The following is an 18578-nucleotide window of genomic DNA, read 5'->3' on the forward strand; positions in this document are numbered from 1 at the left end:
GAGTCAGTCCATAGTTGGTCTACACTGTCCTGATGAACTAGGCTGGGACAAGTTCTCATGTCTCTGGCTTTGGGATGCAGTCAGAAGCCGTGTAGATACTCCCCTCCCCTCTACGCTCTCTGTCCCCAGACTGGCCTATAGGGAGAGTGGTGAAGAAGGACAATTGGTAGGTTAGACAAGGTGACGGCGATTCAGCCGCACCTTCTGCCTAATAGGATTTCTGGGCCCAGTGGTCTCATTTTCTCCCAAAGGTAAAGGCTTCCCCTCCCACTCCCCCAGCTGCTTCCTATGAATGGTTGGCATTTCTCTTCACACTCTGTCCATTGGTTTTCCCTACCAAGGCAAAGGGCATGATTTCTTTGTTTTCCCTGCCCCCTCCTGAGGGCACTTACTTAAGTTGACAAGGATGCTTCCGGTTTTACTGAAGCCATGGTGAAAATGGTGTGTAGCACCTATTGCTTATTTCATCTCCAACAGCACATGCAGAGCCATGGGTCTGAGCCTACTCTGAGGCACTAGGAAAAGAACCCACATTTTGTTTCTTCCCCCTCTTGTTTTTGTCTCAAGCTCCTCTCCACGAACAGTTGCCTTTTTGAAACTCAGAAGTCACCCATAAAACACTCTGAGCCTTTTCCATCTGTAAAAACCATTTTTTGTTTCAGTAGCTGATGGGACCAGCACGTACAAACAGCACCGTAGGACTCCCTCCTCCTCCAGCACACTCACCTACTCCCAGAGGGATGAAGAAGATGGCATGGTAGGTTTACTGTCGAGTTTTCTTTCCAGCAGACTAGTTACTACAGTCAGACAGTAAGCCCAGGAGGCACGACCAGAGGATGCAGCTGGGGCCTATCCTGACTTCTAATGGTATGGGAAGGGGACTCTCCTGCAAGAACTCTGTTTCAAGAAAGGTGGGAAGTTGAGGCCATGTGTGGATGAGGTAACTCAGCACATGTGTATACTGAATTCAAGAGCTCATTAAGGTGAACTTATTTGTGGCTTTTTTTGGGGGGGGGGGTGGGGATTGAAAGCTGTGTCCTGAACCAGACAGAAGCCTGTAGAACCTTCTACTCTTCTCTTTGGCCTGGGCTCTGGGACACAGGGGGAGCAGGCAGGGTGTGGTGCGAAATAGGAGAGGCCCATGGCCTTAGCCAGTGCCAGGGGATTTGAAGGAAAAACTTCTGATGGCTTTGAAAGTTCTCAGCCTTGGGGGAAGTTAGGTGGTGCAGTGGATAAAGCACGGCCCTGGATTCAGGAGGACCTGAGTTCAAAGCTGCCCTCAGATGTTTGACACTTAGTAGCTATATGACCCTGGGTAAGTCACTTAACCCTCATTGCCCCACCGAAAGAAAGAAAGGAAGGAAGGAAGGAAGGAAGGAAGGAAGGAAGGAAGGAAGGAAGGAAGGAAGGAAGGAAGGAAGGAAGGAAGGAAGGAAGGAAGGAAGAAAGAGCTCAGCCTTGAGAAAGGCAGTAATTATCACAGGGGCAGGCCCCTGATCAGTTAGTGCTCCAGCCTCCGCTCTCTTGGGTGGTCGAGTTCAAGAGGTAGAGAGGCAAGAGCACTGACCCTCAAGTCAGAGGGCCTTGGCTCAAATCCTATCCATATCACTTTGTTGGGGTTTTTTTGCTTGTGAGGCAATTGTGCTTAAGTGACTTGCCCAGGGTCACACAGCTAGTGAGTGTTAAGTATCTGAGGCCGGATTTGAACTCAGGCACTCCTGAAGCCAGGGCTGGTGCTCTATCCACTGCGCCACCAAGCCGCCCCACCCATATTACTTTGTACCTGAGTGACTGAGGGAAAGTCTTTCATGCTTCTGGAGCCTTGGTTTCCTCATCATTAAAATGGGAACTGCACCAGACGGTTTCTAAGCTTCTTCCCAGCTCTTTATCCACGATCCCCCATGTATGTGCACGGGCAGATGAAATACTAAAGGGATCCACACTAGGCACAGTATGTCTAGGAAGCTTTTGTAAAGCCCTCATGGTTGCTTGCAGGCACTTAATCCTGAGTTGGTTTTGGGGCTGGTTTTGAACTTTCCATTCTGGTTCCTAGTTTCCATTCTCTCCATTTGAGGACAGAGTTAGCAGATCGAAGGCTCTCCTCACCTCTGCCTGTTCTGAACTCTCTGGGAGTGCCGGGGTCCTGCTGTTAAGCTGAGTGGGATGTGAGGTTCTCAGTTACTCTTTCCCAGCCCAGCAGTGCTAGAACAAATGCCTCAGCCAGCCAAACGGCTGCAAATGTGAAGAGATGGAAGACAGAGGGAGGGAGGGGGGAGGGCTAAACCAATACAACAAAATTAGGAAATCTGGCACATGCCGTGTAAGTTCTTTGAGGAATTGTGGCTGGTTTTGGTTTTGCCTCTTATGTCCAGTACCCATCGCATTGCCTTGCACACAGTAGGTGCTTAATAAATATTTGCTTGGATTGTTTTTTTAAAAGGAAGAAAAAACACAGGAACAGGCTAAGGGGACAGCCCCAAAGCCTGACGATAGGTGTCCCTAGTATCCAGGGAATGTACCAGAGGGGATCTCCCCCTCCTGGGCCTCAGAGGCCCGTGAGTCTAACCTTCTGTTCTTAGGGCAAGGCAAAGTTTTCCTTTCAAACCCAGGCTCTCTCCTTCTGAATCCTAAGTTTTTCTGTTTGGGGATATTTGTAGCTACCTCTGTGTTTTGCTGCAAGTCTGTCTTTGGTTTTGCCTTTGTCTTGTTTTGTATCCTCAGCATGTAGCGTAGCAGAGTGCCTGCCTCACGGAAGGCACTTCATGCTTGTTGACTGACTGACCAACTATCGGGCTGGCACCTCTCCTCCTCAAACGTTTCTGGTTTCTGTTTTGCATCTTGTCCATGCTCCCCAAGCTGTGTCATTAGGATAGCTCATTCAGCAAGGGCCAAGGGCCCCACTAGCAGCTTACCATTTGTCTTTCTGACTCCCCAGGCATGAAGCAGGAGCCTTTATCCCACTGCCTCCCTCATGTGGCCACCCTGGCTCCCAGGCCTCTGCTTTGCTCCCAGTCTCCTTCACTCAGGAAGCTCCAGGCACCCCATTTCACCATGGATAGACTTTAGTCAGCCCCTGCTCTGTGTTCAGTGCTGTGCTCGGCACCTGAGAGGCAGAGACAGATTTCCCAGGCCACTCCCTCCCCACCTCCTTACACCCCCGTTTCCCATGGCTCAGGCACACAAGCAGTGGTGACAGAGCTCTCGGCCAGCTAGCTAGGCCCCTCTCTCCCCTTTTGGAAGTGTGTATTTGGCCTCTTGCTATGGTCTGGATCTGTTCTCTGTGTCTTTCCTGGTTTTCCATTGCCTGTTAGGATGTTTTGACTCATTTCCTTAAATTTTCCACTCTTGTTCCTGTTGCGGTGTTTCCATGCAAAGCTATTTGGAGCATTTCTGAGTGGTGGGAGGGTCTTGGCGGGATCTGGCGGCCCTGTGGAGCACACGGGGTACAGAGTGAACGTGACTGCCCTCCCCGTGAGGACCAGGCTGGGGGCACCCTGCCCTGCTCAGGACTGTTGAAGCAGTGTTAGAGGGCTCACGTTTCAGCCCAGACCCAGTTCCCTCTCCTGCCCTCTCACTGGTTTGGTTGGGCTTTCTTTAATGATTAGCGTGCAGGGCAGCAGGGAGCTCACCAAGCCCGAGCAGTGTGCACTGACGCCAACCCGGGCAGAGGGGATTGTGAGTTCAGCTTCTCTTCTTCTGGGGCTTTGAGCTCCCGCCAGGGGCTCTTCCAGTAGGGGAGAAAGGGACGTGGTTGGGGCAAGCTGGCATTCTAAGGCCTGAGCCCTGTGATGTCCAGGTCCCCAAACCCTCCTGATGCTTAACGGTCCTTTCTGGGCTCAGTGGGGAAGCTGATGGAATTGGAAGTGGAATCTGTGTCCCTCTCTGTTAGGAAAAATAACCACCACGTTCACCCAAGGGGAGGACGTGTGTGTGGTGATCCTGAGAACGGTGAGCAGAATTTCCACCTCCTCCATGGAGAAACGAGAAAGGATGGGTCTGTACCGAAGCAGGGGCCAGGGGGTGGGGATTTCAGCTCTGCACAGGAGAGGTTGGGGTTTTTGTTGAGTGGTTTAGTTTTTTCTTATACTCCGAGTCAGAGAAATTGGCGCCTGTGAACACGGGAGGTTCTTCTTCAGGCGTTTGTGTTTCTGGAGACATTGACTAGCCATCCAGGCTCCCCCCGGGTCAGGTCTGAAGAGGGGGCGGCCACTAGAGGTCCCTTCAGCCTTGGAAGAAAGCCTGTCTTTGATGGGATCTTTAGAAACTCCTTGACCAGAACAATCCAAGGCAGCCTCAGGAGCTTTCCAGAAGAAGCAGAGAGGTGTTTGTAGCCTGAGCAGCCCCTCCCTTTCCCCGCAGGAGGCCTGCATGCACAGGGGCCCTTCTGGGCTGCAGGGAAGAAAGGGATCACTCTGCTTTCCAGAAAGAACAGCTTTGTCTTGGTGGATTTAGTCCCTTGCTGTTTCAGCTGTCTTGCTCCTTCCCTAAATGCCTGCCCACTAGGTCAAACTGTCTGATTTTCATGGCCTGGCCTGACCTCCTGGAGAATATGGAGATCTCAGGTTCAGGTTTGCAGCAAAACCCTTTCTAGGGAGCTCTGAGAACCATGCTAGCACCTCCCTCCCTATCTAACGGTTGGCTGGGTGGTAGTGAACAGCGAGGGCTCCATTGCCTCGTGCCATGCCCTCCCCAGCCCCACAGCCTGGCGGGAGCAGGATTCTGCATTGGCTTTTGGGCTGCCCCACTAACTACAGGAAGCAGGAAACAGCCCAAGAGTGTCCTCGTTGAATTGAATAGGAGGAAGTCACTCCATTGACACAAAAAAAGTTGGCAGATATTAGATAGGGAGTAAAACAACAAGTTCTTGGGCTGAGGCTTCTGGACCAGTCGGCCCCGGGAAACTGCAGGGAAGGCCCCCAGTGCTTTCTCTTTCTTCGGGGAAGGATTCTGTTCTAAGGGAGTCTGCTTGTTCAGTGCTTCCACGAGTAGGCCCTCGTGGGATGGGTGGAGTGGCTCCTGGTGCATTGACATGAGTGTGTGACTGGTGGCCTTGCTTGAGAGACTGCGTCTGACTTCATCCTCATGTCCCCTACTCGATGGGGCTCACCACAGGCAGGAATGCAGCAGGGCTCAGGAGCCAAATCTGAGCTAAGCCCTGGCTTACTATTGCCTGGCTTGAGGGAGCCCCACCACAGCCTTGGAGGGTACAGAGGTCTCTGCCGAGTTGCCCGGTGAGCCAGAATGCCGGATCTGATGGGCAGTGGCCTCAGAGGCCACGGGTGATGTTTCTGGAGGTAGGGCCTGAGGCTAATTCTTGTCTTTCTGTCTCTTTTCCATTCGCAGCCCCCGATCAACACTCCCCGACGCTCTGATTCGGCCATATCTGTCCGCTCCTTGCATTCTGAATCCAGCATGTCTTTACGGTCCACGTTCTCCCTGCACGAGGAGGAGGAAGAGCCAGTATGTATCTGGGTTGGGTGAGGGGGTCAGGAAGAGCACATGCAGCAGCGTGGAGGCCCAAGGGTGTGAGCGGTCTTCTAGCTGGTCATAGACTTTAGAGCTGGAAGGCTCCTTAGAGGTCATGTAGTTCAGCTTCCCCATTTTACAGATAGAAGAGTGAAGCCCAGAGAAGTGGCTTGCGGTCTTTTTGGTTCCTGACTTGGTGGTGATGGCAGGAAAAGACAGAGAGGAGCTGAGGAAAGATAGGATTGCGAGGGTGTAAGAATTCTGTTCTCAATCTTTCTCTTTCTATATTTCAATAAACATTTAAAAATCTTAAAAAAAAAAAAAAGTGACTTGCTCAGGGTCACACAGGCATCAGTAGCAAGCCTAAGATTGGAAGCCAGCTTCTCTGATGCCACGTGTGCTGCCCTTTCTGCCCCCCAGGGATGACCCTGATCAGTGTAATGGAGCAGGTGCTCAGCCACAAGACGTCGGCTCGAGACAGCACTGGCCCCTGTGTGCTGGTGAGGATGTACACAGCACCCTCCCTGCTCAGCTTGGTCAATTGTTTCACTGACCTTTGAAGAAATATCCCAGCCAACCTTGGGAATGAGCTGATATGAAGCAAAGAAATCAATAGCATTGTTTTCTGAGCATTCCCACATCTCTGGCAGATGACACTGCAGAGACCTGCATGCACCAGAGTGCTTTCTCTTCAACTTTGGCATTTTCCCATCCTCGTCTGGGTGGACTCAGGGGGTCTGTGATTTGCGGTAACTTTGCTCATGTCCCTGAATACATGAGGTTCCCAGAATTCAAAGTAGTTTCGGACTCAGTCTGTCCCCTACTTCACTGTAGATAGAGGAGTTCTGTCCCTGAACTTGCTTGAGACAGGTGTTCTTTCTACTGCTTGGAGCCTGTGTCAGAGAGGCTGGCTGCAGGAGCAGCTTCAGATAATCATAGATTTAGGGCCAAAAGGCACCTCAGAAGTCAGATGGGGAAACTGAGGCCCTGAGCACTTAAATTACTTGTCCTGAGTCATACAGGTAATAAGTAGCAGAGACAAGATTCAAACACAGGTCCTTGTGACTTCGGGGCTAACGCCCTTTCTGCTGCATCATGCCAAGGACAGGAGAGGCATGAGAAACTGCAGAAAAGTGATTACAGAATTTGTATAAAATGCAGATGGGGAGTGGGCAGCTAGGTGGCGTAGTGGATAAAGCACTGGTCCTGGATTCAGGAAGACCTGAGTTCGAATCCTGCCTCAGACACTTGACACTTACTGTGTGACCCTGGGCAAGTCACTTAACCTTCATTGCCCCGCAAAAACAAAAAATGAAGATGGGGTGCCATCCCCCTTCCTCAGCCCTTCTAATCATAAGTCAGCAGTCTTCACCCCTCTGTGGCTCTGGAGCCACATTTGCAAGACTGAGGACTTCTTTTTACAGAGACTAGGCTGACATTTTCTCCTGTGGAGAAAGAGGGCATGGACAAGCACCTGCAGCCCAAGAGCTGTGGGCTCAGGATCCTATCCAGTGATCCTGGTGCTGGTCTCTCCTTTGCTCAGTACTGAAAGGAATTGGTGCCTTGGCTGTTTCTCCTGTGTTCTTTTTTTTTTTTTTTTTTTGCAGGGCAATTGGGGTTAAGTGACTTGCCCGGGGTCACACAGCTAGTAAGTGTCAAGTGTCTGAGGCTGGATTTGAACTCAGGTACTCCTGAATCCAGGGCTGGTGCTTTATCCACTGCGCCACCTAGCTGCCCCCTCTCCTGTGTTCTTAATGCAGATTTACTTTCATTCAACAAACGTTCTTTAACATTCTCAATTCTTAATTTTTATTGTCATCTTTCGTTTTCACATCACCTTAATTTCTGGATATGTCATTCTGTCCTTCTCTCTCCAGTAAGCCATCCCTTGTAACACAAAGGAAAAAAAAAATTAAGCAGTTGAGCAAAAACAAGCAAGACACCAACCAAGGCCAACAGCAGATGCACTGTATTACGTCTTCCCTCTGCAGGGAAGGAACAGAGGTGCATATTCTTGGCTGTTCGGCAAGGCCAGGCTTGTTCATTATAATCACACGGCATTCTGTTTTGGCCTTTTGGTCTTTGCTGTTGTCTTTGTACGCGTTGTTTTCCTTGTTTTGTTTACTTTATTCTGCAAGAGTTCATCCAGCCTTCCCACGCTTCTCTCAATTTTCCATAGTCTTCATTTCCAATGCCATGGCAATGTTCCAGGACAGTCAGAGACCACAGTTAGTTTAGCTGATCCCCAGTTGTCAGCCGGTGGCTGCAGACATTTGTTAAAACTCCCACTTGGTGCAGGGTGCATCACTGAGCTCTGGGATACACAGGTAGAAAGCACCCAGCCCCATGGTTTCAGAGGCCTTACCAGCCACTTAAAGAGGGCCCTAGGCTGGACTGGGGAAGAATGGGTCACAATCATTGGATTTGGAGCTAGGTGTGACCTTCTAAGGAGTTTCCTTTAAAACGCAACTCGGGCACAGTTAGGTGGCGCAGTGGATAAAGCATCAGCCCTGGATTCAGGAGGACTTGAGTTCAAATCTGGCCTCAGACATTTGACATTTACCAGCTGCGTGACCCTGGCCAAGTCACTTAACCCTCTTTGCCCCGCAAAAAACCAAAACAAAACAAAATGCATTTCAGTGCCCACATCTCCTCACAGGAGAGTGGGAAGTATGGAGGAGAAAGCCAAGCAAAATCAGAATGCCCTGAGGAATGGAATAGGAAAGAGGATGAGGAGAAGGTTTGTGAAGGGCTGGCCTTCACCTTAAAGGAGATGGGGGAAGGAAGAAAGGAGCTGTGTCTGGGTTCGGGGCAGTGTTCACTGTCTAGCTAGAAACTGCCTTTGAGTCATGCTCATTCCTTGAGGAAGTTGCCTGGGCAGAGGGCCTGCCATCTTGAGGGGAAGCAGCTGCCTCCCTCCCCAGAGCAAGATGCTTTCCCCTGGACTTATGGGCCGCCTCTTTCCATGTGGCATGCATCCCGATGTGGGGGCTTCAGGGGTCTTTCCAGAGGGAGGCTGGTGACTGGAGATGGGGATGGTTGTGACTGGACTGGCAGTGGTGAAGGGGCTACCCGTACTAGGATGGAAACTCCTCGAGGCCAGGAAGCGCATCCTCTCTATATGTATGCCCACGTGGCCCAGCACCGTGCCTGACACACAGTAAACACTTGGTAACAGTTCGTCAGGTTGGATCTGCGTCCCAAGGTGGCATTTGGCACAAGGCCTGCCCATGCAATCAGGTCCTTGCCCTTTGGGGTGGTCACCTGGCCACGTCTTGTCCTTCCTTCCCATGACCTCTGAGGGAAATGGTCGTTCGACAGGATTTCAGATGCATCTAGCTGAGCAGGCCTGGCTTGGGGCATGTGGAGCGAGCTGCCCACTTTGGCCCACTGACTTCAAAACCTGTCAGTGTGGCTGGAATGTCTCCCTGGATGATCTCTACTAGCTTAGTTAGCAAGAGCACAGGTATCACCTTTGTCCCCAGCCTTGGTGCCCAGCAGGCTGGTCTCTTTGGGGCTTTCCTTGAATGAGCGCCTCATTCTGGATTCTCCATGAGAGCCTCAGAGGGAGGCAGGGAGGCTGGCTTGGCTACAGTGGACCTTTCCATCCCCCTCTAGCATGTCTGCCGGGGGGCTGGCCTGACCTGGATGCTGATCCCAGCCTATGGACGAGGTTCCCCCCACCACCCCCAGCCCGACAGCTTCACCCTGGGCCACAGGTAGCTTTTTGGCTTTCCTTCCAGTGCTCTCAGTCTCCCTTTTTCTCTTGGTTCCAGGAGCCTCTGGTGTTTGCGGAGCAGCCGTCAGTGAAGCTGTGCTGTCAGCTCTGCTGCAGTGTGTTCAAGGACCCAGTGATCACAACCTGTGGGGTAAGGAGCCTTCCCCCTCTGCCTCAGAGCACTGGTCCTGTGGGTCTGTGCTGTGCTCTCTCTGCACAGTGTGCAGCCCCCGAATCCTCAGTGGCAGGGGCAGCGTGGTGTCATAGATTTAGGTTCAAATCCCACCTCAGACACTTATGAGCTATGTGCCTCTGGGCAAGTCACTGAACTGAGATTTGCTCGATAATTTGGGAAGCCTGCTCCCCACCAAGGACTGGCTTTGTTAGCTGCATTGAGGGCTCCAGAGCCCATCTGCTGTAGGCTGCAGTGGGGGCGGGGGCAGGGGCGGGGGCGGGGGTGGGGTGGGGGTAGGTCACAATCATTGAATTTGGAGCTAGAAGTGACCTTTGAGCCATTTTGGCTCATGCTTTCCATTTCCAGCTGAGGAACTGAGGCCTAGGGAGGGCATATGACCTGCTCACAGTTAGTCGGCAAGTTAGTGGTCAGAGCCAGCATGAAATCCCAGGTCTCCCCAAACCAGTTCAGCCATCTCTGCTGTACCTCACTGTTGTGTCTAAAATGAAGCATCAGGGCAGCTAGGTGGCGCAGTGGATAAGCACCAGCCCTGGATTCAGGAGTACCTGAGTTCAAATCCAGCCTCAGACACTTACTAGCTGTGTGACCCTGGGCAAGTCACTTAACCCCAATTGCCTCACCAAAAAAAAATAAAATAAAGTGAAGCATCACTGTAGTAATGACATGCAACCTTCTGGACCCAGACCAGAATCACCATCCAGCGCTGACACCTGGGGAGTGGGTCTGGGGGCAGCTTCACCTCTGTTGTTAGGATAGCTTCCCCCATGGCAGAGTTTGGGTTTTCTATAAGTCATCCCTAAATGTTCTCTGGTAGGCGCCTTGTTCTAGTAGCAAAGGCAGACAAGGACCACTTGTCACTCTAAAGCCAAGAGCTAAAAGGAAGGATCTTCTTGAGCAGGGGAGTCAGGCCAGGCCACTGAGCTGAGAGCAACAGTGATGGGCCAGGCCCTGGCCTCCAGACTGCCCAAGGGCCTCTTGTTCCTTGTCCTTAGTGATTCAGGGGCCACGTGGGCAGAGGCAGACCCGTGTAGGCCTTGAGGAGTAACCATGGGATCCCAGGGCTTAGGGCATGAGATCTCCCTAATCCAACTCCTGTAGTTTGCAGAAGAGGAAAGTGAGACCAAGAGAAATTAAGTAACTCGCCCAGAGCCACCCAGCAGTCACACCCTGGGATGCCGGCTCAGGTCTTCCAACTCCAAATCCAATGTGCTTTCCCACAAGGAGGCTTTGGGCTCTGGTTCCCAGAGCATGAGTCTGGGTATGATCCAGGCTCATTCTCAAGTCCCCTGGCCTGGGCTCCCCCACGTAGTGGGTCCCAGTGCAGGGCAGCAGAGTGGGGGCCAGGCACAAACAGACTCAGCCACGGACAGCATTTGATGACTCTCCAAATGAGAGTCCTGTTGTGAGCCCGCTTTCTCATTGTCTCATATCTCGTTGTCTCCACAGCACACATTCTGTAGAAGATGTGCCTTAAAGTCTGGTAGGTACCCGTTCCTCTGCGCCACACTCTGCAAGATGGCCTTGTATCTCTGCCAGCTTGTTAACTTTCCTCTGTACAAAAATGCAGCCAACTTCACAGCCTGGAGAAGGGCTTTTTAAGGGCATCCCAGGGTGCCGCCTCTCTAAGCTGCCTGGCATTATTGACGGATGCTGCTGCTCCGGCCTAATTGTCACCATTAGCAGCGAAGTGCTTTGGGGATTTGCTGTGATTAAAATTCCAAAGAGCAAATTGGAGATGCCTGAGAGCTTCCAAATGGGGGTGGGGGCTAGAGAGGAAGAGAGACGCTGAGGGTCAAGAATGGTCTAGAACATGCTCTGCAACCTCTCTGGCTGGGCTGTTCACCTCTGGGGGGTGTGGGGCAGGGCAGGAGGCCGTCGTCTGTCTCGCCATGGCCCTCTTTCAGACAGTCACTTGAGGGGACACAGTTAAAATAGCTGGATGTTTGAATGAGAGAATGAAAAATGACCAAGTGCTGCCACTAGCATCTAAGCTCTAATTCCATTTGGCTGAAAGTGACTAGAGCTGTGAGCCTGAGTGCTCACCTGAAAGTCCCCTCTACCTGGCATCCTGTTAGGAGTGATCGGTTATGATCTGGGTCAGGTGAAGGGATGTCAGCACACGGTCAGTCTGGGATGCAGCTTAGTGCTCAGTAACTTTGACCCAGATGCCAAAGATCCTGCCAACCCCAACTCCTTGGTTACCGCCTGCCTGACAGTCCGTGGTCCTGTCCTTGAGGGCTGCCCATCATCTCCCCATCCCACCTGCACAAGGAGCACCTTCTGTCCTCCGAGACGTCAGCCAATTTCCAAGTCACTTCCTCGTTCCCTCCTCTTACTGTGTCTGAGTGAGGCTTACGGCAGACTTTTGGAAAGTCAGACCTTGGCATGGGTGTTCTAGGTTCCTAACGCACCAGTCTGGTGACAGCATTCTCTTGGACGGCAAGCCAGGCCCCTTGGAAAGGGGAGAGGGAGAGTTTCCTCTCGGGGTCTTTGTATCACTCCCTGCTAGGCGGACAGGGGCTGCTAGTGCTATCCTTTCCCAGGAACACCCTGACCCAGCTCTGTACTGACACAGTAGTTGATATAAGCCCCTTTTTCTGGGCCTCAGTTTCCCCATTTATAACCTGGGGAGAGGAGGCGACGGAGGAGGAGTAGTTATATAGCACTTTCAGGTATGGCAAGCACTTTACATATATTATCTCATTTAATCATCATAGCAGTCCTGTAAGGTAGGTGCCAATGTCCTCATGTTACACGAGGCTGGAAGCAATTAAGTGACTTGCTCATGATCACAGAGCTAGTAAGTATCTGGGGCAAGATTTGAACTCAGGTCTTCCTGAATCCAAGTCCAGGACTCTGTTTACTGTAACACCAGCCTGTTCACCTATATTCTCCTTCAGATAAGGAGACTGAAAGTTCTCAGATGAGTCTCCCCTGCAGCCACTACACCCCTGCTTCTCTGAAGCACATTAATGTCGGGGGCAGGGAGAGAAGTGGGCAAACAGAGCCTCCCCAGGAAAGGAAGGCCCAAACCCAGCAAGGAGACTGTTTCCCTCGCTCCAGTCCCCAGTCCCTGACTAGCTTCCCTACCAGCTCCTGCCAGGGAGGCACAGGTCTTCACTTCCTGGAAACCTCAAAGCCCTCACAGTGATGGGGGAGGAATAATGATGAGGACGCCAGCAGTCCACACTAATACTATCCTCACTGGCTCCCCTTTGTGTAGCCCTGCTCAGTGTACAGAGCCCTCTCCTCACCTGTCACATCCCCCATCTCCTTCAGAGAAGTGCCCGGTGGACAATGCCAAACTGACTGTGGTGGTGAACAATATCGCCGTGGCCGAGCAGATCGGCGAGCTCTTCATTCACTGCAAGCATGGCTGCCGCACTGTGGGCAGCGGGAAGCCCGCCACCTTCGAGGTAGACCCCCGTGGCTGCCCCTTCACCATCAAACTCAGCTCCAGGAAGTAAGTGAACATTCCTGGAGCCGCTCTTCCCTGTGGGCATGCTCTGAGACCCATGACAGCTCCAGCCTCTCCTTTTGGGGCACTTCCCCATGAGGGGCCTAGGTAGGCCTTCAAGCACTTCCCAGCCAGCATACCCCTGTTTATGCCATCCTTGCACCTCTCTCTACTTCCGGCTGTCAACCCAGTTTTAGGAGGGGTTTCTAATTCATGTATTGGGTCTGAGACTGAGGGGAGTGAGGCTTTCCCTGGGTGAAGTCCCTGGGCTCAAATTCCTGCCATGTCCTCGAGCAGAGACCACGAAGGCAGCTGTGACTACCGGCCTGTGAGATGCCCCAACAACCCCAGCTGCCCCCCTCTGCTGAAGATGAACCTGGAGGCACATCTCAAGGAATGCGAGCACATCAAGTGTCCTCACTCCAAATATGGGTGAGTGGCTTCAGCCAGGCCCCAGCAGGGCTGGGCTGAAGAGTGGGTCTGAGCAGGCCTGCTGGACAGGTGGGGGGAGTGCCACCAAGCAGGGGCCTGTGTAAGTGATGGGGGACTGGGCTTCCTGGAGAGCCTGGTAGGGGCCTGGAAGAGGCTGCTGCTTATTAAGATGACCTTAAAAAATACCAAAACCCATTCTCTGGCAAGTGCAAAGAAGAGAAGCCTGTTCCTCCAGGGGCATCTAGAGTCATGGGTCTTAATAATAGTAACAGTCGGGGCAGCTGGGTGGTGCAGTGGATAGAGCACTGGCCCTGGAGTCAGGAGGACCTGAGTTCGGATCCGGCCTCAGACACTTGACACTAACTGTGTGACCCTGGGCAAGTCACTTAACCCCAATTGCCTCACCACCACCCCCCCAAAAATAGTAACGGTCATAATGGCTGGCATTCTCATTCTGATGTGATATTCACAAAGCACTTCACCTAGGCTGTCTCATTTGATCCTTACAACAACCCCTTGTAAAGTGTATACCATTATTATCCCCATTTTACAGATGAGGAAACTCAGGCTGAGAGTTAAGTGACTTGCCCAGGCTCACATAGCTAGTGAGGGACTTTGGTGGGGTCTGGCCCTCTGTCCACTACAATACCCAGCTACAGGGCTTGCCCCCCAGCCTGAGAGCAAGCATGAGGCTATTTTTAGGAGGAACACTGGAAGCCTAAACAGGGCAGGAGCCACTTAGAGGATGTCCTTCACTCTCGATCCTAGCACTGCCAGTGTCTAGCGGGCCAACACAGGCCTCCTCTGTGCCCTTAGGGAAGGAAGCTAAAGAGGGGATTCCTAGAGCTAATAGGAGATGGGGGTGGGGGGGTTAGAGGCTAACACAGACCCCTGGCTACCAACTGGAGCCCTTGGTGGGGTGGGGTGTGGGGAACTGTCTGCATCTTGCTAATATTCATCTGCAGACAACATTGGGCCTGGGCCCAGCTGCTCCTTCTTCTGTTCCCAGCTGTACGTTCATAGGAAATCAGGACACCTATGAAACTCACCTGGAGACCTGTAAGTTCGAAGGCCTGAAGGAGTTCTTGCAACAGACAGATGACCGTTTCCATGAAATGCATGTGGCCCTGGCACAGAAAGACCAAGAAATTGCCTTCCTGCGGTCAATGCTAGGGAAACTGTCAGAGAAGATCGACCAGCTGGAGAAGAACCTGGAACTCAAGTTTGGTATGGGAGTGAAGTCTGGTCATTACCAGACCCCTTCCCTTTGCCTTCTTCCCAGGGCCCCACAGAGGAAAGGGGAGTGGATCCTGGCCAGAACTGGGCCTTCTCTCCTGCAGAAGGCAGTTCCCCATGGAGTATTTCCTGAGAAATGCTCCTCCTGAGGCAGCAGAGAGGCTCTGGGGAATGATGGAGGCCTCTTGTCTCCTCATCCCCAGGGCCAAACTCAGGCTTAGAGTGTCCTTGGTGGTGAAATAGAATGAGTAAAGAACCCCAGCAGTGCACCCAAGGTGGCTCTGACTCACACTATGCCCCCTGGCCCAAGCAATGGCCTCCCTGTGAGATGGGCACCAGCTTCCTCCTGCCTTAAGCAGTGACCACCTTTGCTCTAATCCCGGCCTTGCCTTCTGACTCCTTCCTTCTAGATGTGCTGGATGAGAATCAAAGCAAACTCAGCGAAGACCTCATGGAGTTCCGACGGGACGCATCCATGTTGAATGTAAGCCTCTGGTCTCGAATGTCGCTCTTAGAAGCCTGGGCATAAATCCCAGGGGGACTCGGACTTGGCACAGGGCTTGAACTTCACCTTCTTTGGGGCTGAACCTCTAGAAATAGGGCAGGGGGTCAGCTGCAGCACCTCCACTGCCCCCCAATGCAAACACACACACACACATTCATATGCAGGCACATGCACGCAATGGCTATACTTAGCAGGTTCCAAGTAATACGGGACATTGGTTGGCCAGAACCTCTCCTTCATGAAGTAAATTGATGTTAGTCCTAAACCCAGCCTTTGTCTAAATCTAACCTTCAGGGGCAGCTAGATGGCGCAGTGGATAGAGCACCGGCCCTGGATTCAGGAATACCTGAGTTCAAATCCAACCTCAGACACTTAACACTTACTAGCTGTGTGACCCTGGGCAAGTCACTTAACCCCAATTGCCTCACTTAAAAAAAAAAATCATCTAAATCTCTAACCTTCAGATTCTGGCATCATGCCAGGGAGGGGGGAGGAGCAGAAATTGTGACGCTGGCCCTCTCTGCCTATATTTTTCAGGATGAGCTGTCTCATATCAATGCCCGCTTAAATATGGGAATCCTAGGATGTAAGTATTCCATTCACCCTCCATCTGTCTTTTCTATTTAAGATTTTTGCATCAATAGTCATTAGGGAAATTGGTCTATAATTTTCTTTCTCTGTTTTGGCTCTGCCTGGTTTTGGTATCAACACCATATTTGTGTCATAAAAGGAATTTGGTAGAACTCCTTCTTCACCCGTTTTTCCAAATAGTTTGTATAGTATTGGAATTAATTGTTCTTTAAATGTTTGGTAGAATTCACTTGTAAACCCATCTGGCCCTGGAGATTTTTTTCTTAGGGACTTCATTGATGGCTTGTTCAATTTCTTTTTCTAAAATGCACTTATTTAAGGATTTTATTTCCTCTTCAGTTAACCTGGGCAATTTGTATTTTTGTAAATATTCATTTCATTTAGATTGTCAAATTTATTGGCATACAGTTGGGCAAAATAGCTCCTAATTATTGCTTTAATTTCCACTTCATTGGTGGTGAATTCACCCCTTTCATTCCATCTGTCTTTTCTACAAAAGGGTCCAGAGCTTTCTGATGTTCCTTTTACTTACTTCCCAAGGGTCCCTGTCAGTTGAGGCCTGGGGTGGGGTTAGGGGGGAGCTGAGCAGAGCTCAGCGCTGGCATGAACCTGCCCCTGGGGCAGGGCCCAGCCACTGCCCCTCAGCCTCACATCTCTTGTTTGTTTCTCAGCCTATGACCCCCAGCAGATCTTCAAGTGCAAAGGGACCTTTGTGGGCCACCAGGGCCCTGTGTGGTGTCTCTGTGTCTACTCCATGGGGGACCTGCTTTTCAGTGGTTCGTCAGACAAGACCATTAAGGTAGGGCGGGTCCCCAAGGAACATAAGCATGTGGCCCCAGGGCACTTATTCAGGCTGGCCTATAGGATTGTATTGTCTGTTGTCCCCTGCCACTCTGGGCTTTAACAACTCTGTGCTCTGGTCATGTTGGCAGGCAGACTCCCCATTGTTCCCTGTGCCTCAGGGGTGATGGGGAACAGAGTATCATTATTTCCTCCTCTGGCCTCCAAGCGCTGCCTTTTCCGGAGTCTGCACACATGCACAAGTTGATCAGCCTCTGGCAGCCTTGAAGGTGACCCATCAGGGGTCAGGGAGCTTTGGGAACAGGACCTGACCAAGCCATCGGTGAAAGGGTTTTGTTTGCAGCCCCTCCTTCAACTATGCCCGTGCTGGCCTCAGTCTAGTGTTTCCCCACTGGTTTGGGAGACCATGAGCATATCCTGTCCAGGATTTAGGAGGGAGGACACCCGCACTCCCAGGGTCCGCTAGAAGCCTTCAGGTGGCACAGACCCCTGGAGGAAGCAGGAGATAGTAGCTGCTCATCAGCCACAGCTTGTTGTCTCTGAAACAGATAAGAAAATAGAAACGTCTCTGGACCATTCTGCTCTAGTGAGGGCCTCCCACGCCAGCGTCTCCTGCTCTACTGGTTAGCCCTTGTGGCTGAGCCCAGAGCTGTATATCTGAAATGAGGGGAAAGCAGTTGGAATTTCCTGGCCTGTTCATCTGAGACTCCAGGACCAAGAGGTCAGGCCTTCCTCCCTCCTTCCCTCAGGAGAGCCTTCCTGCTCCCTGAGGGTAGAACTGAGAAGCCTTAGACAGGACCCGGGCACGTTGCATTCTCCATACTCCCTGCCCCTGCCTCCTCAAGGACTGTGCCCATGCCCCTTTCCATCACCCCTGATTGCAGAGGCCTTCAAACTCTGCTCCAGCTCCGAAGTATCAGCTGGCATCTGCATTTCCAGTCAGTGCCAGCCTAGACTCTGGACTTAGAAAACGTCATAAGGTGCTCTTCCAGGAGCCCTTGGATTCTGGGGATCATAGATCCAGGTTTGGAAGAGACTTCCAAGACCAGCTGGCCCAACTCCTTCATTTTGTAGACAGAGAGATCCAGAGACTTGGCTAAAGTCTTGTAACCTGTAAATTACCCAGCTAGAATTTGAACCCAGGTCCCCTGACTCTTGGGACAGCTAGGTGGCACAGTGGATATAGAGCACCAGCCCTGGAGTCAGGAAGATTCATCTTTCTAAGTTCAAATCTGGCCTCAGACCCTTACTAGTTGTGTGACCCTGGGCAAGTCACTTCATCCTAGTTGCCTCAGTTTCCTCATCTGTAAATTGAGTTGGAGAAGGAAATGGCAAACCACTCCAGTATCTTTGCCAAAAAAGCTCCAAATGGGGTCACAGAGAGTCAGACACGACTGAAACGACTCAACAACAACAACCCCTGGCTCTTACATTCAGTCAGCTTTTCCACGCTATGATGCTCATATCTCCAAAGGGCAATTGCTTTCTTTGCTGGGTGGAGGACCCCAGGGCCTCATTGCTTGTTGTCAAGAGTCAGAGGAAACAGCTGCAAATGGACAGGACCTCCTTTGATTCCCACTTGCCAGTGTCAGCTGACTCTACACCCTGGTAGCCGAGGTCAGGTCTGTTGTCTGAGCCCTGTCTTTCCTGTTAGGTGTGGGACACCTGCACCACCTACAAATGCCAGAAGACCCTGGAAGGTCACGACGGCATCGTGCTCGCGCTCTGTATCCAAGGGTGAGTGTGGAGGAGGGGGCCACTCACACAGGATCTCTTTACTCAGAGGGCGTGCACACCCAGATCTTGCATATGTGCGACCCGTGTGTAGTGGGTGAGGGGCGAGGGATCGGCAGGCGGCAGCAGGAGCGTTCAGAGGAGGGAGGCACAGTAAGCCTTTGGTAGCTCTCCCAGGAAGTTCCTGGGTCAGCAAGGCTACTGGAACAGGGACAGCCTTCAGGCAGGTGGAAGTGGGCTGGTGAGTGAGGGGCCTTGGGTGTGTTTTGTTGAGGGGCTCAGCAAGCCACTTACGGCCAGATGCTGCCAAGCTAGCAGCTTTGCTGTGCGTAGACTGCAGATTTATTCAGTGCTAATGTGCACAGTAATTACTTCACAGCTCATATTTGCACAACGCTTTCCAGACATTCATCAGTACACAGCACCGGGGACAAGGACAGGG

The 18578-nt window shown here is 51.8% G+C and overlaps 1 protein-coding gene across 8 annotated transcripts in view; it reads left to right on the forward strand.

The window, feature by feature from the left end:
• TRAF7 (TNF receptor associated factor 7) overlaps positions 1–18578 on the forward strand; it is a 60368-nt gene that overhangs the window by 34417 nt on the left and 7373 nt on the right. For 5 of the 8 annotated variants that reach the window (XM_043977539.1, XM_043977538.1, XM_043977543.1 and 2 more), the window contains 11 exons: positions 663–757; positions 5344–5460; positions 9243–9335; positions 10827–10860; positions 12660–12843; positions 13135–13269; positions 14279–14496; positions 14916–14989; positions 15548–15596; positions 16273–16400; positions 18057–18139. In XM_043977539.1, coding sequence (XP_043833474.1) covers positions 663–757; positions 5344–5460; positions 9243–9335; positions 10827–10860; positions 12660–12843; positions 13135–13269; positions 14279–14496; positions 14916–14989; positions 15548–15596; positions 16273–16400; positions 18057–18139 — 1210 coding nt within the window. Of the gene's footprint in view, positions 1–662; positions 758–4900; positions 5232–5343; positions 5461–9242; positions 9336–10826; positions 10861–12659; positions 12844–13134; positions 13270–14278; positions 14497–14915; positions 14990–15547; positions 15597–16272; positions 16401–18056; positions 18140–18578 lie in introns of those variants that run through there. The other 3 variants (XM_043977542.1, XM_043977544.1, XM_043977545.1) reach the window with 2 other exon arrangements.

Source organism: Dromiciops gliroides, chromosome 1 (genome assembly GCF_019393635.1).
Source record: "Dromiciops gliroides isolate mDroGli1 chromosome 1, mDroGli1.pri, whole genome shotgun sequence".
NCBI lineage: Eukaryota > Metazoa > Chordata > Mammalia > Microbiotheria > Microbiotheriidae > Dromiciops > Dromiciops gliroides.